Below are 24,023 nucleotides of genomic sequence, written 5' to 3'. Positions count from 1 at the left end.
TGACACTGCGTCTCTAATATTACCTACAGTGACTTGTTTCAGACCTTCAGTATGACAACCAGATTTTATTCTTCATATCAGCTGCGAGTTTAATGGCAAGAAAGGCGCCGAATGAAGTGGAATATCTGACTTGTTTGTGTTATACGTGTCTCCTGTCCAGCCCCCACCCAGTGAAACCCCTGACTACTGCCATACTGGCCGAGGAGAAGAGGTCAGTGCTGGCCACCAGCCTGGAGAAGCTGAAATCCACCATCCATCCAGGGAAGAGCAGCCAGATCACCGAGCAGGAGATGGAAAGGAAGAAGGTATGTATGGTTTCTCTTCTCTGAGAAATGCTGCTTCTGTAAAATAAAACTATCAGTAATTAGTTTTCACTCCTCTTCCTCCCCATCTTTCCGTTGCCCCGTTAGTCTCTGACGGAGGGTGCAGGCTCGTACTACCACCTGACTCACAGCGAACTGGTCGCCCTGCTGGTGCAACGCGAGGCGGAACTGGAGCGGCAGAAGGCAGAGTTTGAGCGTCAGAAACTTTTGCTGGCTAAGCGGGAGACGGAGCTGAGGAAGCTGAAGCCGCAGGTCAAAGACCTGGAGGACTACATTGACACGCTGCTGGTGCGCATCATGGAGCAGAAGCCCACCCTCCTGCAAGTGCGCTCAAAGTTCATGTGACAAAGGAGGGGGAGAAAAAAGGGGTTCGCAATCCAGTCCGCATCCGTTCACTCTAACCTCCACAACAGCTCTTTAGTCTTTTCACTGCTACGCTGTCCTTTTTTATACGAATATTTAGGCACTGAGAGATGTCGAGGCGAGGCTTTCAGGTCGGCATGCTTCACTGTACTGAAACGCGTCCTCGACGGCAGGTTCGAGCGGTTTTGAATGTAGCGCGTCCTCAGGTTGTTTTCAGGTTCATAAAGCCAGGCGGTGGGCTCCAAACCCAGACGCTTCCGTTTGGGGATCCTGATTGTAGAAGCATCAACATCCTCCTTTTCCCCTCACCAGTCACTTCTGTCATTTTGTCACGAGGGAGAAAACTGTCGGGTTTCAGTCCATAACGGTGTTCTTTCACCATTTATTCGACAGTGTTAACTTGAGGCGTGATCAAACGTTTTGTCCAATAGGAGATGTTTTCACAGCAAAGGTTTTAGTTCCATTCTCCTCTTTTAAAGGCAGAAATTCCTTAATGTGTTCAAAACCAGAAGATGTTTCATTTATAACATACGGCAAACAAAGCAAATAAAAGGAAATTGTTTGTTTTTAGTTAATAAACTGGTAAACGAGTTATTTGAGCTTTATAATGTCGGCTTTCAGAGCGCCAAGAAGAAGCTCCACCCACAGCTAATGCATTACACAATCATTACACCAAAAGAAATAACAAAAGGAGCACAGTGTTTCTTGGAAGATCTGGCTTGACTGAGACGATCCAAAATTGTTGGGAAGGAAAGTGGGAAAGAAATCAGTCTAATATCAGATATTATTTGCAGAAATGGTCAAATTTGGCACATGAGGAAGATGATCCAAAACTTCATCTTCTTTGCCTCCTTGTGTTTTATTGGCGCCACATTTTCCAGATGTTTTGTCTATGCTAATCAAGAAGCCCAGGAGCTGAGCCTTGTCACGTGCACATAACAAGGAACCAATCGTAGCTTCTGAATGTCAAAAGTGTTCTTAGCCAACATGTGAACGGTTTTTGTTTTCAGCGCATGATAAGTGCCGTTTATCCTTTGCTCGTTCCTTCCTTTTTCCTCACGTCTTCTCTTCTTCAGTCTGTCCTGTGGGGGTCTGCTCCCTGAAATTGTTTTATGATGCTCGGCGGCGTGAGCTGGCTGATGCTCATAAGGGTCACAGTGTTATCAGGTGAAGACAGCATCACTCAGTATCAAGATCAGGCAGAGCAGCCTCTCTGATCTTCATGCTTCTTCCTTTCCCACAAGTGTTATCGACACAACTCCAGGGCGATGAGAGGATGCCTGCGACATGCTGGTGCTTGACTCACCCACCCGTCTGCCACCCCTCCGTCCGTCAGTGTCTGTGTCACATGCGCACGCATAACGCTTCAGGTGTCACAAAGGGAAATATAGTGCATTTTTACAGCATATATGCCGTATTGAAATGCCAAATGCTGCCTTACTTTTCTGTTTCGACGTCCGTTGACTTCACTTTACTCGTCGGGGCTCGGGGAAAGGTTTTGAAAACGTGAAGCCATCTGTTCCGTCCGAAGGATTTGGTTTTCTTCTTACTCTTCTGATGCTTTATGATATTGTTTAGATCACTGCACACAGAGAAATCATATGCATACCAATAGGAAATAAGTAATAAATGCCTAAGAAAAAAAAAAAAAAAAAAAAAGCAAACAAAAAAAAGGAAAAACACAAAGCCTTGAAACTTAATCTATAGAGCTGATTGATACACCATTACGTATTCTGATATGATGCCACTTTTAACAGCATTTGTGGATGTTCTTGCACTACTTTATCATCAGAAGAACTCTACTGTACCCGTCTGTGTGATATCGGTAGAGATAGATCGACTGTACTGCACTTTTTAAATCGCTCTGTGATTAAGCACTCGGCCTTCTCTTGACACCATGATGATGATTTTTCCAGTCAGCTCTAGGCATTCGACATCCAAAAAGAAAGAAATGCCATCACCTTGGTTCTGCTGTGTGACTGAAACATCAGCAGTATAGATGACTGTAGGAACTTATTTAATGACTCGGCACTTGCAAAGTACGAGAATAAACGTCTTCTTTCATGTCTTCCATTTGACAAGGTTTTTATTTAAGTTTGAACTGATTGTATTTTGTCCTCGACTGTGTAGCCGGTGGATTGTGCTCAAGGTGGTATGTATGATCGGAACGTTTACAATCCGTGATGCAATTCTGTTTCACAAATTTTGTATATTTAATAAAGAGTATTTTGTGTTTCCTGCTCACCGTATGTTTGGTTTTCCTTCTTTTTTGGGGGGAAATAATTCCTTCAGTACCATTTTTATGATAGGATAAATGACTTTGTGTCAAATTCCTCTTCATTTAGAAAGATTTATTTAATATCCCCAGTTCCACATGTTTAGAACTAATTTCTTTGCTATAGTAAACAACAGGCACATGCAATGAAACTTATAAACTCCAATCAGCCTAACATATACTATGATACAAAAAGTGAGGGCTTTGGATTGAAATTTGCACAAAAAGTAAAGAGTTAATGCTACACTGATAGATCACATGTAGGATATTTCAGTGGAATCACGTGATGATCATTTCTTCATCTCTGATGCTTTCTGAAACAAGTGGTGGTGTGTGTGTGTGTGTGTGTAAAGTGAGTGTTTAAGTATGTGTGTTTAACTCAAATTGTCCAAAATAATTTTTAGAAGTGAACTTAATTTGACCATCTCTAAGCTTTTAAATGCACACATACAACTTCACAATGTATAAACATTGGTTTCATAGCATGCTGTTAGCATAGATATTAACCACAAAACCGAAAGTCTGAATCATGAATGGAGCACTAAATGTTCTGGTTCAACGACAGCTTGCATCTGAACAGTCATCTTCGTCATATTGTTCACATTTAGACATCATTCAACCAAGACAGCACTTAACAAGTGTTAATGACACATTGATAGTTTATGTTTATATACTCACCACTTGTTTCACAAAGAAACAGTAAATTATTAGAGATTAAGAAATTATCATCACATGATTCTACTGAAATATCCTACATATGTGATATATCAGTGTATCATTAACTCCTTACTTTTTGTGTAAATTTCAACCCAAAGCCCTCACTTTTGTTGGAAATGTCTGAGGATGTGAGACCGCCCCCCCTTTTCCCTTGAAAAAAAAACCAGCCACAAGGGGGCTTTGTTTCCCCCACAGGTTCATACTTCATGTCAGCGCACTCCAGGAGCAAAACAACTTCACAACATGTCATTTGGATCGGTTGAACTCCGACCTTTTTGCTACTGGATCCGCTCGATTTCCGTCACCCGGGCCATAACCCGGGAGGAGTGACGAGCAGGGGATGAAGGAGGAGTTTGCGGCCGAAATGGTGGAAAAATGTATTTTAGTTATTCTCTTGACAAAGTCCAACAACTCAGAGTGCAGACCCCAGCCAAGCCATTCATTTGATTCTTCCCCCACTATGAGTGTGAGTACCCTTACTGTTTGTGAGAAGCTTTAATTGATCCTTATCTTCCCACAGTAAAGAATCCTTTAAAATAAATCCACGGATCCGCCCCCCCCCCCCCCCCCAAATCTAATCACTTGTTCTTTATCCCAGGGATCCCCAATCCTGGTCCTCGAAGACTGGTGTCCTGCAGGTTTTCCAAGTCTCCCAGCTGCAAGACACCTGATTCAAATCAGTGTGTATTTAGCAGACATGTGCAGAGCTTGTCTGAGTCAGGTGTCTTTCAGCCTGAACACATGGAAAACCTGCAGGACACTGGTCCTTGAGGACCAGGGTTTGGGATCCCTGCTTTATCCCATTCATGAGATTTCCAGAAAAATGTGATAAAAATTAATCAATAATTTTTCGAGTTATGTTGCTAACAGACAGACAAACCAAGCCAAAATACCCGCCTTGACAGAGGTAAAGAGGACGATTCAGTATAAAGGAGTTGGATTGAGACTATTTTACTGCTTAGAGCAGCTGTTCTTTGAGAAATCGTTTTAACGTTCTGTTATGAACTTAAATAAAAGCTATGATCAATGTTATTTATTAAGATGGAACTATAACTATAACTATATATCTGCAAACCCACTCGGATTTGTTTGTTCCACTCGTGTGTTTAAAAGAGGCGTTTTCTGAGTGAGTCAGCCAGCTGATCGCCCGGTTTGAATGGCGTGAAAACTCCGCCCGCCCGCTCGGTTACCCGGTCAGTAAATGGTGCGGACCCACTAACTTCTTTTTTTTAACCCAAAGTATAAAAATCTGGGTAATGTAGTCACTTTTAAGAAAGGAAGCTGCTGATATAAAGACCAAAATACTCTTGAAAACGACATTACCCATGATGCAATTCGTAGCTTGCCATAGCTGGGCAAAAAGCGTTTTATAGTCCCAAAAAAGAGGAACGCTCCAGACACGAAAACAGTGTGTTGCGTGTTTGCTGCAGAATGTCTGAATATCCGATCTTCCAGTACGGCAAGCCCCGTTTCAAGCAGGTACATTTATTTATTTCCACTGTGCAGCAGACGCTCACATGACCTGCGGGTTGCTACTGAACCGATGACACAAAGTTATTAGCCAGAATCTTTTGGCTCTGTGGCAAGATTCTTAAATATTTCCAAGAAAACAAACAACAACAACAAAAAACTAACCAACTAATTATGTTTATGAATAACACAGGTTATTATAGTAGATCTAGGAGGGTTGGAGGGTTAAATCTGAGCAGAGTTTGAACGCAACACCAGAGGAAACAACAGCTGTCAAAATTTACAGTAACTTTTCAGTTTTGTGCACAGGTCATAACAGGCACGTGCACACAATGCTGTTGGGTCAAATAAAAGTTTAATTCTAAAATTTGCGTCAAGAGAGACTTTCTGTCTTACCCTGACGCCAAAATTTAGAGAAAATTTTAGTCTCAATAGACAAAAATGTAGACTGTGATTTAATATTGTCGTAGTGCTTTCGATCCAGATCAGCCCAAGACCGTCTGCACCAGCTCCCTAAAGATAAACAACAGAAATGTGAACTGATAAAATATCATTTTATTAAATTAACATGTCTACTGATATGCACTAACACTGCCACAGAAAACCTGAAGGTAACACATTAAGTTACAACAATGACAAAAGGAAAAACAAAAGACCTGCGCAATGTCTGAGTAGTTTTGTCTCTCAAATTTGAGTTTAATTTTTAAATTATTTTCAATGGTTCTTCTAAATGTACAATTAGAATCGAGTCACAGTGGTAAGTTGTTCTTTTTTATGTATAAATGCTCCAGGCTGCCTCCACGTGACCTGTGCCATCATGGCCATCATGTTATCCGTCCAACACGCTTTATTCACGGAAATGTGTCCATTAAGTTCTATCCAAAACATTTACTAAAATTTGCACTGATGTAGCTCATTTGTGTTCTATTTGTCACACATTTCCGTTTATTATTCTTTATTCTTATACATTGTTTATTTTGCTTTACTACAATGTTCTTGTGTAGAAAATTTTGGAGTAAAATTCTTTGCATTCAATTTAATTGTAGCTTGCTCAGTTTTTGTTGTGCTACAAGGTTTTATGATGAGGTCAAGACCTAAATAGTGACCTGACTATCAAAGCATGGCGATGTTGAGTCACCTGATGAAACAGTTACATTTTTTTCATAAATTAATTTTAATCTAGTTTTATTTCTGTTGTGTTCTTGATATGAAATGTTGAAACTGACAACACTCCATTCTGCATTCATCATCTCTGATTGTATTGGATTTTTGTCCAGGTGTTTCACCCAACATCATCCTACAGATGGTGTCAAGACAGGGCTGTATCTCAACTCTATTTTAACAAATATAAGGATCATTTATGCCAGGGGTGTCCAAGTCCGGTCCTGGAGATCTACTATCCTGCTGTTTTTAGGTGCAACCCTTCTCCAACACACCTGAATCGGATAAGTGTCTCGTTAGCAGGCCTCTGCAGAGCTGGATGACATGCAGAAGAAGAATTCAGCTATTTGACTCAGCTGTGCTGGACAGCGGTTGCATCTAAAGGTTGCAGAATAGTAGATCTCAAGGACTGGACTTGGGCCCCATTGGTTTATGCTTTTAAAATTTAACTAATAAAATGACCATTTCTATATATTTCCTTGAACTTTTTTTCTTTTGCAAGAAGATTGTCTTGGATTTACCTAAAACCAAAAGTACTTTGAAATAAACCTTTCTGCTCTTTTCGACGTATGAACATGGCAAATCCTACTTTTATGTACATATAATGTTACAGATTCCTTTAAATTATTTAATAGAAGCATTAATATAACTGTATCAACATCTTGACTGATGTTTTGCACTGCGTGATATTAACAGGTAAACTGCGTTTACATAAATTACTAACAGTATTGTAAATAATGGAGACAGCTCTTTCCATGGGATATTAATGTTAGAAATAACCTGCTTCCTAATTCTCTAGTCAGTGCACAGTTGAACTGCATCACTTAGGAACATTTTTTTTTTTTTTTTTTTTTTTTTTTTTGTCTTGTCCAGCATTTAAGCAAGCAGACTGATGTTCTGGATGCTGTGTTCTGCTAAGCAAATTTATTTTGCCAAGGGGAACTTTTGTAGATGTAATGATCCCCTTGTATTTCTTGATTCTTATTTTATTTTTCAATTTGTTTTGGATAATAGTTTGTATTACAGAGATTATGCTGCTGGACCCGACCGGAAAGGACAGGAAAGGGGCAGAAAGAGAACAGAAAAGAGAACAGAAAAAAAAAAAAAACAAACAAAAGAAAGAGATCAATGCATACATGTATATGCACATACATACCCACCTACATATATATGTATATACACTCGCACATACATTATATATATACATATATACATACATACATACATATACACATACATACACATGCATACACACACATGTACACATACATGCATACATAAAGATAGATATACATACATACATTTACACATACATACACACACATATATATATATATATATATACATATATACACATATACATACTCACATACATACACATACATATACACATACACACACATACACATACATATACACATACACTCACACATATGCATACATATATACATATCCATACACATACACATAAGTACACACACATACCCACCCACACAAGCCAACTCTAGATTCGTGGAGAACAAAACCGTTGACAATCATGAGGACCAGAAACTAGCAAGTTAAGTCAAAAAGACAGAAAGAGAGGTACCTGCTGTTAATGAATAAACTTGCTGGATGACTCAGTGACTGTGACACATGCAGAACATTCATGCAGAACATTTAGAGTGGAACGTGTTTAGAGAAGAGTGATCATGCCAATGTGACCCCGCCCGCCTAGGGCTAGAGGCAGGCCAGGAGAACCCAGAGACCCGGGTAACCGACAGTCACCCCCAGGTACAGATCCCAACCCCCCCACTCCAGAGCCAGCCATGCATCTGCCCAGGAGGTGGCGAAGGAGGTCCCCAACCAGAGTCCCCCGCAGTCAGGGGGAACAGGCCCCAGCAGGCCCAGGCCGGCAAGGGCCGATCCCGCCGGGCACCGGCCACCTAGGGCAGACAGAGCGCAGGCCCCAGGGCCCCAAGAGCCCGTGAGCAGCCCCCCGCCCCCGCAGGCAGAGGGTACAGCCCACACCGACGGAGGACCAGGATCCCCAGACCGCCACCCAGCGGCAGCCAGGTCGAACCCCAGTGCACCAGCTGCGCCCCCGGGTACAGGACACCACCCCCCCACCACCAAACCACACACACATATACATGCATACCCCCCCCAACACGCACTCCCCTCACACATATACATGCATACCCCCCCCCCCCCCCCCCAACACGCACTCCCCTCACACATATACATGCATACCCCCCCCCCCCCCCCAAACACGCACTCCCCTCTCAACCCCCATCCACACAACCCTCTGCAATCCATGCACATCATCCATCACATATACAACCCCACCCCACCTCTACTCACTCACCCATACCAAGTCACACGAACCCCAATCGCCCCCCCCCCCCCCCCCCCACACACACGCTCACCCCCCCACACACACGCTCACACCCCGCCACCCCATCCCTCTACTTCTACCCAACCACACATGCCCCACCAAACACCCCTCCACCACCCATAGCCCCCCTCCAAACTTCACCCTCACTCACACATCCCATTCCGCATATACACCCCCCCCTACACACACACACACACACACACGCACACACACACACACACACACACACACACACACACACACACACACACACACACACACACACACACACATACCCTCACTCCTCCAACACAGGCACACCCCAATACAACCCACGCGCCAACATACCCCTCCACACACACATCTACTCATCCTCACACATCCCTATCCCCTACCCACCTATATCCCCAACCCTAATCCCCCCCCCAGCCATCCCACCATCCATCTGTAACCCCATACACCCACTCCCACACATCCTCACCTCACCCCTCCATCATGTCCCATGTGAGATACCTCAGAGGGGGCAGAGGACAGGATGGCCCCGATCAGGGCCCCCATAATTACCGCCCACCACTCCCAGCGTCCCCCCCACCACCCCACAGATGCAGCCGACCCAGCACCCCCCCAGGGCCGGCGACAACCCTCCTACAGCCAGGCCAGCCCAGACTTAGGCCTAATGGACGGCACTCTTCCCCCACCCGTACCCCCCCCCAGTAAAGCCCCGAGAGCAGGGGCATGAGAAGACCCTATCGTCCCTGCCTCCCCCCCGCTTATGACTGATTGTGAAGTATGTATTAGTTGCAATTAAAATTGAGGGAAGTGCCACGCGGTGCTGGGAGAGGGACCACCTAAGCAGCCCCGCCCACCATACACCGCATGCCCCCCCCCCTAATCATGTGAGTCGTCAGTGTTTTGGTGTTTGGTGTCTAAGTGTAATTAAAACTGGGAGGTGAGCCGAGGCTGGGTGCAGCGATCAAGACCACCTTGATGGCCTTTCTCACCACCCAGCGCCACGTGCACACCTCCCAATACCCTGCCTGTGTGTGATGGGGAGCGGGGAGGAAGAGGGGTTGAGGGATTTAAGTCTGGAGGAAAGTGAGCTTTCCTCCAGAAGGTGAGCCGCCCGCGGCACTGGGCATGCCCCCTACTCCCAGGGCCCCCCAAGGACCAGGACAAGCCGGGGACAGCCATCCCCGTAACCAGAGCCTTCGGCGACTCTAACCAGAGAGTCATCACCGACCCAAGAGGGGACCAACTCACCACACGCAGAAGGGGGGCATGAGGACAAAGAAGAGGAGGGGCGGCAGAAGGGGAATCCCAGACCGATTGTCCACCGCCCCCTCACTCACAGAGGACACCCCCACCTGGGGACATGAAGTCCCCCCTTGTCCACACATCGGCACTTCACACTGTCTCAGCACACACCTACAGCCACACACACACACACTTCCGGACACATTCAGGTCCACCCAGCCACCCGTTCAGCCCACCCTTAAAACCATCCTCCTGACCCCCACGTCACATCCAAATCTCCCCCACTCCCATCCATCATATCTACACTTATCCACCAACCTACCACACACATGCACCACCCACTCCCCCATACATACACCCCTTCCCCCCCCCCCCACACACACACAGACAGCACGCCCCCCCTCCCCCCTCCCCCCCCCCCCCCCACACCCGTATACATGCACCACCGCCACTCCCCACATACACGCATCACCCCACTCCCCTACACACACGGCACTACCCCCCCCACAGACACCACGACACCCCCCACACACACGCATCATCACACTTCCCCACCCACACACATCCACATACCTATGTACCGCCACCAGTCCTCAACGCACACCCCCTACACACACCCCTCCATACACACTCACATCCCATCCACACTATCAAACACCCCCCACTCAACAAGTCCCAGGGTTGCAACCAGGCACCAGAGCACGTACCTGCCTGCCGCCGCAGCGGCAGGTCCAGGTCAGCCCAGCCCCCCCCCGGCACAAGCCGACCCCCCACCCCCAAGAGACAGGGGACAACCCCGGGCACCGGAGCCCGGGACCCAGCCCACTCCACGGCGGCACAGGCGCCCGTTACGGAGTCACGCCCGCCAACCCATCCCCCGCCAGCGACCTCGCCCCGCCGCTGCGCGGCAACTCCAGCTGCTGGCCCATCCAGGTCCACAGTAGGGCTAGAAACCTAGCCCTACTTCTTAAAAAGGGGGACCACCACCCCAGTCTGCCAATCCAGCGGTACTGCCCCCGATGTCCACGCGATGCTGCAGAGGCGTGTCAGCCAGGACAGCCCCACAGCATCCAGAGCCTTAAGGAACTCTGGGCGGATCTCATCCACCCCCGGGGCCTTGCCGCCAAGGAGCTTTTTGATCACCTCAGCGACTTCAGCCCCAGAGATAGGAGAGTCCACCCCTGAGTCCCCCAGCTCTGCTTCCTCATCGGAAGACGTGTTGGTAGGATTGAGGAGGTCTTTGAAGTATTCCTTCCACCGACCCACAACGTCCCGAGTTGAGGTCAGCAGCTCCCCACCTCCACTGTACACAGTATTGATGGAGCACTGCTTCCCCCTCCTGAGCCGCCGGATGGTGGACCAGAATCTCCTCGAAGCCGTCCGGAAGTCTTTCTCCATGGCCTCGCCGAACTCCTCCCATGCCCAAGTTTTTGCCTTGGTGACAGCCGAAGCCGCATGCCACTTAGCCTGTCGGTACCCATCAGCTGCCTCCAGAGTCCCACAGGCCAAGAAGGCCCGATAGGACTCCTTCTTCAGCTTGACGACATCCCTCACTGCTGGTGTCCACCAACGAGTCCTGGGATTACCGCCACGACAGGCACCAACGACCTTACAGCCACAGCTCCGGCTGGCCGCCTCAGCAATAGAGGCACGGAACACAGCCCATTCAGACTCAATGTCCCCCGCCTCACTTGGGACATGTTCGAAGCTCTGTTGAAGGTGGGAGTTGAAGCTCACTCTGACAGGGGACTCAGACAGGGGACTCAGGTGGTGATCAGTTGACAGCTCCGCCCCCCCTCTTCACCCGAGTGTCCAAGGCATGTGGCCGCAGGTCCGACGATACGACTACAAAGTCGATCATTGAACTGCGGCCCAGGGAATCCTGATGCCAGGTGTACATATGGACACTCTTATGTTGGAACATGGTGTTCGTTATGGACAATCCATGACGAGCACAGAAGTCCAATAACAAAACACCATTTGGGTTCAGAGGGGGGGGGACCATGCCTCCCAATCACTCCTCTCCAGGTCTCACTGTCATTGCCTACGTGAACATTGAAGTCCCCCAGCAGAACAATGGAGTCCCCAGAAGGAGCACCCTCCAGCACTCCCTCCAAGAACTCCAGAAAGGGTGGGTACTCTGAACGGCTGTTCGGTGCATAAGCACAGACAACAGTCAGGACCCGTCCCCCCACCCGGAGGCGGACGGAAACTACCCTTTCATCCACCGGGGTAAACCCCAACGTGCAGGCACCAAGCTGGGGGCTTATGAGAATGCCCACACCTGCTCAGCGCCTCTCACCATGAGCAACTCCAGAGTGGAAGAAGGTCCAGCCCCTCTCGAGGGTTCTGGTTCCAGAGCCCAAGCCATGCGTCGAGGTGAGTCCAACTATATCTAGCCGGAACCGCTCAACCTCGCGCACAAGCTCAGGCTCCTTCCCCACCTGAGAGGTGACGTTCCACGTCCCTAGAGCCAGCTTCTGCAGCCGGGGATCGGACCGCCAGGGTCCCCGCCTCTTGCTGCCGCCCAGCTTACATTGCACCCGACCCCTACGGCTCCTCCCGCAGATGGTGAGTCCACGGGAGGTGGGGCCCATGTAACCCTTTCGGGCTGAGCCCGACCGGGCCCCATGGGCGAAGGCCCGGCCACCAGACACTCGCTCTCGTACCCCACCTCCAGGCCTGGCTCCAGAGGGGGGTCCCGGTAACCCACGTCCGGGCAAGGGAACATTCATGCCCAGGTTGGTCGTCATCATAGAGGTCTATGGGTTCAGAGGTCAGGGTCTTTTCTGATGAACAGTGGGACAAAATACCTGTCAACAGGTGCAGAAATCTGACTGAGAGGAACAGAAAACACCTGACTGGAGTGGAAATATCAAATGATTTTTCTACTAAATATCATTTTATGAGTGATGTAACAATCATTTTATCGTATTTGTTTCCTTTTTTAAAAAAATTCTATAAAACCAAAATGAGAAAATAATGTAATGATTTTCATAATTATTTTTTATTTATTACTTTTGTCAATTTCTTCTTATTTCACAGTTAGCTGTTTTTGTTCTTCTTTAACGGAAGGGTATAAACAAATATGAGGATGACTGTATCTGGTTATACTGGGTTGGACCTCCTGTTGTATTCAGAACTGCATTAATTCTTTGCAGTGTAGATTAAACAAAGACTTGGAAACCTTCCTGACATTTTGCTCCATATTCACACATTGTGAGTTGAGAGATGATATTCTGCATATCATGGTTGGAACCAGTGCTTATTTCACTTCCTGTTATCTTTTTTTTTTTTTTTTTTATCATGTCCCACCAGTCTGTCCATTCTCCTCTGACCTTTGACATCAAAAAGATATTTTGGTCCAGACAACTGCTGCTCATTGGATATTTTCTCTTCTTCAAATCTTCTCTGTACATCCTGGAGATAGAGAAAATTCCAGTAAATACTCAGACCAACAACCAAGGCCGTATTGTCCAATAGGCTTTATGGGCACAGGCCCAGGGGCCCACGCCCACTTGGGGCCCATGTGGGGCATACACCAGCAGTTTGGACATTAAACAAAATATACATAAAAGCCAGATAGGTACACCACAGTGTGTAGTGTGTTGCCATTGGTACCACTGGCTGAGAGATGTTAGAAAAGTCATTTCAAAGTGTATCATTCACAATTTTCACAATGTTGCGGTGGTGAAGGGGCCCCCTGGAACACTCTGGGCCCAGGGCCTCTGCACTTTTAATCCGGCCCTGCCAACAACCATGTCATGTTCAAAGTTACTTAAATCACCTTTCTACCTCATAATGTGCTGTTTGAATGATACCAGGTCATCTAGACCATGTTTGTTTACTTAAATATACTGATTTTCTCCCATGTGATTGGCTGATTAGATATTTATATTAACAAGCCATTGGGCGAACGTACCCAACATCATGGCCGGTGAGTAGATGTGCAGCTACTGCAAAATCAAGCCAACATGCTCTTCACATGTAAAAACTGTGTCATTAGGATACAGTGTGACACAGATGAAACCACTGTTGCCCCAGCAGTGAAGGTAAAACCCTCCCAGTTCACCAGCATCAGCTCAGACTGGAGAATAATTGAATTTAACAGATTTCAGAAGCTTTTCCCACATGCCATGTTTTCAGCACCCATCCATATGTTCAGTCAGTCACAAGGCGCAGAAATGAGTCAGAAACCAGATTTCCATCCAAATTAGCAATAAGTGTAATTAAACTCCGGTTAGGGAGGGATGTGTGTGTGTGTGTGTGTTGTAGCCGCATGGTGTGCTGCTGCATCTCGAAACGGTTCCGTATGCTCCTCGATGAATAAATGATCGAAAGGTATTTCTGGCGCAGTCATTACAGGAATTAATTGCGTTGGGCGTGAGTGGATTTGGGTCTCGAAAAGATGCAGATAGGAAACAGTTTGCCAGAGGCATTAATGAGGAGGCTCCACCTGGTGTGTTAAAACAGCTGGCGGGCTCTAATATCGCTGTTTGCTGGGAGACAGCTGGGATCTTCCTTGCTCTTCCTGAACAAACTCTCCACAATCGGCTTCGGCTACATGTGTTTAAACAGACAAACAGATCTATCAGCTGCCAAGCGGACAGAAAGTTACATTTTCTTCACTTAGACATTTTGTGGGTTGAATAAACACAAAGTTTAAAACCTTTGCAGGTGCTTGTATTCCCTTATGTTTGGTTTCTGCTGATGATAATGCAGTAATATTGAGAAAAAGTTGATTATTTTACTGAGTTTTGAGTTTTATGTATGTCTTTCTCCTAGGACACATTTTTTGGACGGTTCAGGCACTTTCTGGATGTGATTGACCCCAGCACACTCTTCGTGACAAAGGTACACAAACAGATTCATTAGGTAATCATGAAAAAGTAAGTAATACATCCTTCAATGTTGAGATTTTACATAAGGATGTTTTACATAATATGTCAGGTAACTTGTCATGAGAAAACCATTAACAGATGACACAGTGCAAATCCTCTTTATTTATTTAACATAAACTGAACCTAAATGCAGAAGCAGTGTGTAGAAAACTAAAATGGAGGAATTTTAGTCCATTTTTTGATCAAAGGTTGCTTCAGCGCTCTGAGACCTGCAGGCGTTCACACATGGACAGTTTTCAGAAGGTCCCACTCTAAGTTCCGCTCTAAGTTAACTCCAGTCGTTCTGAGCATGCTCGTTACCTTGTCCTGTCCCGATGACACGCGTTGTTTTGCCTCCTGTGTTCGGTGGTCTGTCTTTCTTCTCCTTCTCAGTTGCTGCAGAAAGTGAAGTAGTATGCTCCTGTTGAGCTGCTACTTCAAAATTATAATAAAAATAGCGGCAAAACTGGTATTTATTATGCAGTTTTTACAAGTTAGGACTGAAAAGAAGCAGGGAGCAACTTTGTTTATTTCCGGTATACGTCATACGTCAGGTTTACCCTCTGTCCAATCAGAACCCTTCCCAACCCGCCGCTCTAAAGAGGAATTAAGTGAGGACGTGTTTCATATAAACCTTCATTTGGAATTATTATTTTTATGTAAACTCGTAGGAGAATTAAGCTAATTCTAAATTATTTAATTCTGAATTAAAAATCATCATGTAACCGTTGCCATTGTGAAAGTCAGACAGATGGTCTCACATTTGATTGGTTACTTTGGGATACAGAGGAGTTGATGTTTGATTCAGGGACTACAAGGTGTCCATGGAGGTGCTTGGTGGTTCCCTGGTCCCCTGGGTCTTGAGGCACACCTGGTCTGCCTGTGACCTTTGCAGTGGTACAACCACGCTTATCACTGAACACAATTTGTTTCTGATATTTTAACCTCACATTCCCTAACCTGCTGATACACACACTTATGCTGAAGGTGGGAGTTGAAGCTCGCTCTGACAGGGGACTCAGCCAGACGTTCCCAGCAGACCCTCACAACACGTTTGGGCCTGCCAGGTCTGACCGGTTTCCTCCCCCACCATCTGAGCCAACTCACCACCAGGTGGTGATCAGTTGACAGCTCCGCCCCCCTCTTCACCCGAGTGTCCAAGGCATGTGGCCGCAGGTCCGACGATACGACTACAAAATCGATCATGGAACTGCGGCCCAGGTAGTCCTGATGCCAGGTGTACATATGGACACTCTTATGCTGGAACATGGTGTTCGTTATGGACAATCCATGATGAGCACAGAAGTCCAATAACAAAACACCATTTGGGTTCAGAGGGAGGGGGACCATGCCTCCCAATCACTCCCCTCCAGGTCTCACTGTCATTGCCCACGTGAGCATTGAAGTCCCCCAGCAGAACAATGGAGTTCCCAGAAGGAGCCACCTCCAGCACTCCCTCCAAGGACTCCAGAAAGGGTGGGTACTCTGAACTGCTGTTCGGTGCATAAGCACAGACAACAGTCAGGACCCGTCCCCCCACCCGGAGGCGGAGGGAAACTACCCTTTCATCCACCGGGGTAAACCCCAACGTGCAGGCACCAAGCTGGGGACTGATGAGAATGCCCACACCTGCTCGGCGCCTCTCACCATGAGCAACTCCAGAGTGGAAGAAAGTCCAGCCCCTCTCGAGGATACTGGTTCCAGAGCCCAAGCCATGCGTCGAGGTGAGTCCAACTATATCTAGCCGCTCAACCTCGCGCACAAGCTCAGGCTCCTTCCCCACCAGAGAGGTGACGTTCCAGGTCCCTAGAGCCAGCTTCTGCAGCCGGGGATCGGACCGCCAGGGTCCCTTCCCCTTGCTGCCGCCCAGCTCACATTGCACCCGACCCCTACGGCTCCTCCCGCAGATGGTGAGCCCACGGGAGGTGGGGCCCATGTAACCCTTTCGGGCTGAGCCCGACCGGGCCCCATGGGCGAAGGCCCGGCCACCAGACGCTCGCTCTCGTACCCCGCCTCCAGGCCTGGCTCCAGAGGGGCCCCGGTAACCCACGTCTGGGCAAGGGAACATTCATGCCCAGGTTGGTCGTCATCATAGAGGTCGATGAGCCGTGCTTGGTCTGGTCCCTCCCCTAGACACCTGTTTGCCATGGGTGACCCTACCAGAAGCATAAAGCCCCTGACAACATAGCTGCTAGGATCTTCGGGACGCACAAACCCCTCCACCACCATAAGGTGACGGCTCGGGGAGGGGATTGCCCTCTCTGGGTCTGGAGTCAGGTCCTGCCTCAAGTGGAGGAGTTTAAATATCTCGGGGTCTTGTTCACAAGTGAGGGAAGGATGGAGCGTGAGATCGACAGACGGATCGGTGCGGCGTCTGCAGTAATGCGGACTCTGCACCGGTCTGTCGTGGTGAAGAAGGAGCTGAGCCAGAAGGCGAAGCTCTCGATTTACCAGTCGATCTACGTTCCTACCCTCACCTATGGTCATGAGCTGTGGGTCGTGACCGAAAGAACGAGATCTCGTATACAGGAGGCTGAAATGAGTTTCCTCCGCAGGGTGGCCGGGCTCTCCCTTAGAGATAGGGTGAGGAGCTCGGTCATCCGGGAGGAGATCAGAGTAGAGCCGCTGCTCCTCCACATCGAGAGGAACCAGTTGAGGTGGCTCGGGCATCTGGTCAGGATGCCTCCTGGACCTCCCTGGTGAGGTGTTCCAGGCACGTCCCTCTGGGAGGAGACCCGGGGAAGACCCAGGACACGCTGGAGGGATTATATCTCTCGGCTGGCCTGGGAACGCCTCGGGATCCCCCCGCAGAGTTGGCAAATGTGGCTGGGGAGAGGGAAGTCTGGGCTTCCCTGCTTAGGCTGCTGCCCCCGCGACCCGACCCCGGATAAGCGGCAGAAGATGGATGGATGGATGGATGGAGTTATGATTATGGTCCAGAATCGATATTTAAATTCACAAATTGACTAATTTAGAAATAAAAACAACTATGATGTATCAAGAGGAGCCTTATTTCCATAAAGCTTCTCTTGGCAAAGCGCATTTGTTTAGCACAACACGGCAGCCGGACCCTCATTCTGCCCGCTGTGAGGCTGGACAGAACAAGGTAAAAGATTAATAAACATCATTTTACACTTTTCTAAATCATTGCTGGTATTTATTTCTTTGGCTTGGCATTGGCACAGACCTGAATGCTGCAGACCAGCAAACAGCTAAAAGCTTACACTGATTAATCACACTGATGATTGATCATGTGATCAAGTGCATCTGATGCATAGGTAACTAACTGCTATGGAAACAGTCAGGCTTACTAGTTTTTTCACGCAATGCTTCTTTATTTTTGTTTAGTTTTTGTGAAATAAGTCAGGATAGGTTATTATGTATCACATGTTGGTTCATAATTTTGTAACTTTAACACCCGGTGAGGAACCAGTCTACAACAATAACAATGACTGATGATAGTGTATGACAGAAATAATCAGCGTCTCATTTTTTAAAATGCCAGAGCTCATTTTCCATCATTTAATGAGACTAATTTCCTGGCTGAACTGCGTGTGATCTTTGTGTGACAAACGCTGCTCCCTGCAACATTTCCACAGGGCTGACATGTGTTGCGGTGACTGTGCTCATGCAGCCATCAGAGCTGCGGCGCTCTGGGTAATGAAGCTGTTAGCGAGCTCTTTGGTGATGGTAATAGCAGAGGTAACTCCTGGGATGTTGATCTTAAACACAACACCTTACTGGGTTAGGCGTTGCCTCAACTTGCCCTTAATGGTGAGAGTGGAGGACAGGAAGGCTATCGTTCTCACACACACACACACACACACACACACACACACACACACACACACACACACACACACGACCCCAAAACCAGATGGAAAAAAAATGCAAGCACACACACAAGATGGCAAACTCATTGGAACAAAACAACTGTATTTTGCTCAGCATCAGAGCGCTCACGCTGCAGAAACCTACTTATTACCGTTTCAGGAAACTCATTTCTCACCTTAAAGCTGGGGGAGGTAATCTTGCTCAGAGACATCTTTTCCTTTTCCTCTGGGTGAAGTGGTTCCTCGTCCTGATAGTAGTTTATACATGTTGTAATCATGTTTAGTGTAAATGTTACTGTAAATCTGTAAAAACTCTGACCAATCCAAATGTTCGGACCGAATCCAAGTTGTTCATTTCTTATATTTCGTAGCTTCTTCTCCCGGCTCCCCTCCTCCCCCTCCAGCAGCGCATACCTGATAGCCACACCCTGCATATAAACAGTGTGTTAGGATGAAAATAGAAAGTAGTGAAGAAGAAACTCGGAAGGCAAACATGGCTGAGAAAATGCAGGAAGGATTTCCCGACCCGGCGCGGTTTATTTGCCTCCTCCTGCTAAACGGCCGAGAAAGAGAAAATTGTTGGTGGTAAAAGCTCTGAACAATAAAATCACTCGGAGACCGCAAACCTCCGATAATTTTTTCTTTTATTTTAACCTTTATTTCACCAGGAAAGTCCCATTGAGGTTAAGAACCTCTTTCTCAAGGGAGTCCTGGCCAAGAGGCAGCAAGAGTTGCAGGCAATTTACATGTTACCACTTAAACAGAACAAATAATTAAAAGCGATTACAATTAAAGAAGGACATCTCAAAATCTCTCACTCTGGAATTAAAACGTTCAAAGAAATAAGCTGGGACAATTTCCAGTCTCTCTGCAAAGCGTTTCACGTAGACGGAGCGGAAAGACTCGTAATTCAAGAAAAAAGACTTGGATCACGCAAGGAGGTAAAACCAGAAGGGAAGGAGACAAGACAGGGCGCCACTTTCACATCTTGCTACACTATCCAACATTACCTACCCCGGCTTTAAAACCTGCATGAATATTGTTGTAAAAAGCAGGCATCCCACACTGCACTGTGTAGTTTATATTAAAGCTAATTCATTTCCAAGGTATCCATGTAACTCCTGTAACTTCTGTCACATCAGAAACGGCTGCAGGAGTGTGTTGAGCTGCTTGATCGTTACAAACAAGGAACTCTGCCTCCAGGAGTGACAGATGCTCAGGTAAAAACACATCTTAATGACTAAACTAACACAGGATCAGTTTTTATGGACGTGACAAAGTAAGAATTTTATTATTGTTTATTTTTAAACAGGACGTCTTAAACTAATAACTATTTAAAATCCCATTGTCCCGCTTAAACACGAAAGAAATACCTCAATTTATTTATGACACATCAGCTAATGATGATTACTTTTTTTATTTGCAGACATACATATCCGCATATACACATATTTACACACACACACACACACACACACACACACACACACACACACACACACACACACACACACACACATATCCATATCCATGTACATACAAACATATATATATATATATATGAATAACATAATACTAATGTTTACACAGACATACAGTATATCTGAAAAGTAATAAAGCTCTAGTATAATTATAATTTTTCTAGGGACCCATATTTCTTGACATGTCTTGATTTTGAATCGTAGTCTTGCTGCTACGTTTATCATTCCCATCACATCCTCCACCCTTTCCTATCAGATGTCTTTGCTTGGAGATTGTGGTTTTACGCAGGAGATTATTAACTTTTTTGCTACTGTAATAAGAATTTGAGTATCTTTCTTATTTTTTGTTGACATAGTGCTGTATGAAACACTTGTTATTTTCTTTTCTTTTTATTTTGGCAGCTTTGGCAAGCCCAGAAGATAAAGCAGGTATGATTTCCTTTTGCCACAATCTGGGATCTCAATCTGATTGTTTTGACATTTTGTTTGTGAAAAAGCAAACAAAACTGACACCAGTTATGAAAAAAGATGACCATGTCACTGAGCTGCATGTATGATAAGGTAACTTAGTGTGTATATGGTGACAGTATGGCTAAAATGCTTTGATTTGGAGTCCTGTATCTGTTTGCATTGTTGACTATGCTTCTCTGTTTGATCTTGACTTCACTGCTGACAGCAGGACAGATAAAACTAATCACAAGTTATATCAAACATAAACCACTGTCTGTGGACATCAACTCACTGAATATTCAATCAATCAATAAAATTGTATTTATAAAGCACACTGGATTGTGTAAAGTGCTTTATAAATGACTTTGCAAATGTGCAAGCCATGTGCTAGCAAGCTAAATAAATAAATAAGTAGTTTGGTTTATTTATTAGTTCTGATCGGTATTTATTTAATTAAAATTAATTAATTTATTTAAAATTAGTGGCAAAAGTCTTGTTTTTAATGTTAAATTTCTCTGTCGGGTGGTAAACAGGCTTAGTTTCTCAGTTACTGAAACAGTGTGTGTTGTTGTAGGCAAAAAGATTTTACATATTGACTACATTTACATGAGAGTTTTAATTCCTCTCTAATTCAGAATAAAAGTTAAATCTATCTGGAAAATGACCATGTAAACATCAATGATAACTCCAAATTAAACTAAATTCTGAAGTAAGTGGCTGGTTTATTCCCATTTTAAATCCAAACTGGTTAATTACTCGGTCATGGGTATGTTTATTCCACTCTAAGTTCATTCCAGTGGTTCTCCACATCACCATTACCTTGTTACCCCCGCATGATGATGCACATATTCAGCCTCCGCCTCCCGTCTCTGGTACTTTATCCTCCTTCTCCTCCTCAGCTGCTGGAAGTGCAGCAATATGCTCACGTCAAGCTGCTGCTTCAAAATTAGAATAAAAACCAAAGCAAAAGTGGTTCTTATTGTGTGTTTTTTCTATGTGGTTGTTAAAAAGAGAAGAAGCAATAAGTGGAACTGTCTTTTTACGGTACGACACGTCCATCCCCTGTCCAATCAGGACGTTTCCAACCTCCAGATCTAAAGTGTAATTCAGGATAGGCAAATAAACGTGTTTTCCAAACCATGTAAATGCAAAGGAAAATACTTTCATTCCTATTGGTTTAATTCCATGATGATCAGTCTTCTGCGAATACATTTCACTCCATGTATTCTGCATGCTGACACGGTCACCGAGTTGTCCTGCAGGTTCATCTCTAATTTCCCTCCATCCATCCCTCCTTCCATCCATCCCTCCATCCATCAACCTACCTACCCATCCATCCATCCCTCCCTCCCTCCCTCCCTCCCTCCCTCCATCCATCCATCTACCTACCTACCTACCCATCCATCCATCCCTCCCTCCCTCCCTCCCTCCATCCATCCATCCATCTACCTACCTACCTACCCATCCATCCATCCCTCCATCCATCCATCCATCCATCCATCTACCCACCTACCTACCCATCCATCCATCCCTCCCTCCATCCATCCATCCATCCATCCATCCATCTACCCACCTACCTACCCATCCATCCATCCCTCCCTCCATCCATCCATCCATCCATCCATCTACCCACCTACCTACCCATCCATCCATCCCTCCCTCCATCCATCCATCCATCCATCCATCTACCCACCTACCTACCCATCCATCCCTCCCTCCCTCCCTCCCTCCCTCCCTCCATCCCTCCCTCCATCCATCCATCCATCCATCCATCTACCCACCTACCTACCCATCCATCCATCCCTCCCTCCCTCCATCCATCCATCCATCTACCTACCTACCTACCCATCCATCCATCCCTCCCTCCATCCATCCATCCATCCATCCATCTACCCACCTACCTACCCATCCATCCATCCCTCCCTCCATCCATCCATCCATCCATCCATCTACCCACCTACCTACCCATCCATCCATCCCTCCCTCCCTCCCTCCCTCCCTCCCTCCATCCATCCATCCATCCATCCATCTACCTACCTACCTACCTACCCACCCATCCATCCCTCCCTCCCTCCATCCATCCATCCATCCATCCATCTACCCACCTACCTACCCATCCATCCATCCCTCCCTCCCTCCCTCCATCCATCTATCCATCCATCCATCTACCTACCTACCTACTCATCCATCCATCCATCCATCCATCCACCTACCTACCTACCTACTCATCCATCCATCCATCCATCCATCCACCTACCTACCTACCTACTCATCCATCCATCCATCCATCCATCCATCCACCTACCTACCTACCTACCTACTCATCCATCCATTCATACATCCATCTACCTACCTATCCATTCACACACCCATCTCTCTCTCTCTCTCTCTCTCTCTCTCTCTCTATCTATCTATCTCTCTCCCTCTCTCTCTTACTGGTGCCCCTTCCAGTTGCTTTCTGTGGTGGGACCATGAGATGTCTTTTATGTTGCTGTACAGGTGTAACAGATGGTGAAAAATCTGTAATTGGATTGCAGTGTTTCCTAGTTTTGGTGTATTTTGTTCTTGTCTTTGTCTTCTGGTTATTTTCCTATTTTTCTGTTCTTATTCTGTCCTTTTTTTCTTTTTTCTGTCTACTTCTACTGTCAGGTTCAGCAGCACCATGTAAACTTACTAAAAGCCAGTTTTCTCAGCACAACACAGCAGTCAGACCACTATTCTGAAAAAAACAGAATTATTTAATTCCAAATAATCAATTCAGAATAATAACAAAAAAAAAAAAAAAACAAAAAAAAAAAAACATCATGAAACCACAAATGCCATGTGCCATAAAAACCATAAATTGTTATAGAGGCAGCTGCCTTTATTAGCATTTTCTGCAATGTGATGTTTGCATGTAGATTTCAGACTTTTCAACATTTTCAGGAACAACAGAGTAGCCAGGTGGACCTTTGACATATCATCACTGATGTGACCTTTTTTTTTTTTTTTAATCCAGTTATTTATATGTCGTAAATCACAACTAACGATACTCCCAGATAAACATGATGTCATACAGCAGGAAAATGTTCCAGAGTTATCACAACAGGATCACGCGTCTCTGATCCGAGTCAAAAACTGATCCATGGAGTCTGTTTTGTTTTAGTTACATGTTATTCATGTTTCATTGTTTGCAGTAGTTAAAATGTCATAGATTTCTTATAAGAGTTTCAGTTTTTTTTGTGTAATTTATGTAAGACATACTAACGCATACCTTTCTGTACTCATTAGTGTCTGATTCTAATCATTGTGCTCTTATTACAGGCCATCATCCATCCTGACACAGGGGAGAAGATCCTCATGCCCTTCCGGATGTCAGGTAATGCACCTCGGTGTGGAAGTCTCGGGGGACGTGGGGTCTGGGGGCTTGTTATGTGGTCCAACACTGGCGCCGTTGTTCACCCTGGGAACTGTCACGGCT

At 46.0% G+C, this 24,023-nt stretch overlaps 2 protein-coding genes across 3 annotated transcripts in view; both read left to right on the top strand.

The window, feature by feature from the left end:
- Positions 1-2,736, top strand: part of rab11fip5a (RAB11 family interacting protein 5a (class I)) — a 36,231-nt gene extending 33,495 nt beyond the window's left edge. Inside the window, exons 5-6 of the mRNA XM_079261686.1 lie at positions 161-305; positions 411-2,736. Of these exons, the coding sequence (XP_079117812.1) occupies positions 161-305; positions 411-668 (403 nt within the window). The 3' untranslated portion in view covers positions 669-2,736. The remainder of the gene's footprint in view (positions 1-160; positions 306-410) is intronic.
- Positions 2,737-4,029: 1,293 nt separating this feature from the next.
- The window catches only part of sfxn5a (sideroflexin 5a), a 44,211-nt gene continuing 24,217 nt past the window's right edge, over positions 4,030-24,023 (top strand). Inside the window, exons 1-5 of one of the 2 annotated variants that reach the window (XM_079262599.1) lie at positions 4,030-4,144; positions 14,705-14,773; positions 19,775-19,852; positions 20,516-20,542; positions 23,867-23,921. In XM_079262599.1, the coding sequence (XP_079118725.1) occupies positions 4,043-4,144; positions 14,705-14,773; positions 19,775-19,852; positions 20,516-20,542; positions 23,867-23,921 (331 nt within the window). In that variant the 5' untranslated portion in view covers positions 4,030-4,042. Of the gene's footprint in view, positions 4,145-5,069; positions 5,158-14,704; positions 14,774-19,774; positions 19,853-20,515; positions 20,543-23,866; positions 23,922-24,023 lie in introns of those variants that run through there. The other variant, XM_079262600.1, reaches the window with a different exon arrangement.

The sequence above is a fragment of the Telmatherina bonti genome, assembly GCF_933228915.1.
Source record: "Telmatherina bonti genome assembly, chromosome: 22".
In the NCBI taxonomy this organism is placed as follows: domain Eukaryota; kingdom Metazoa; phylum Chordata; class Actinopteri; order Atheriniformes; family Telmatherinidae; genus Telmatherina; species Telmatherina bonti.
This window is presented reverse-complemented; position numbering and strand designations above follow the sequence as displayed.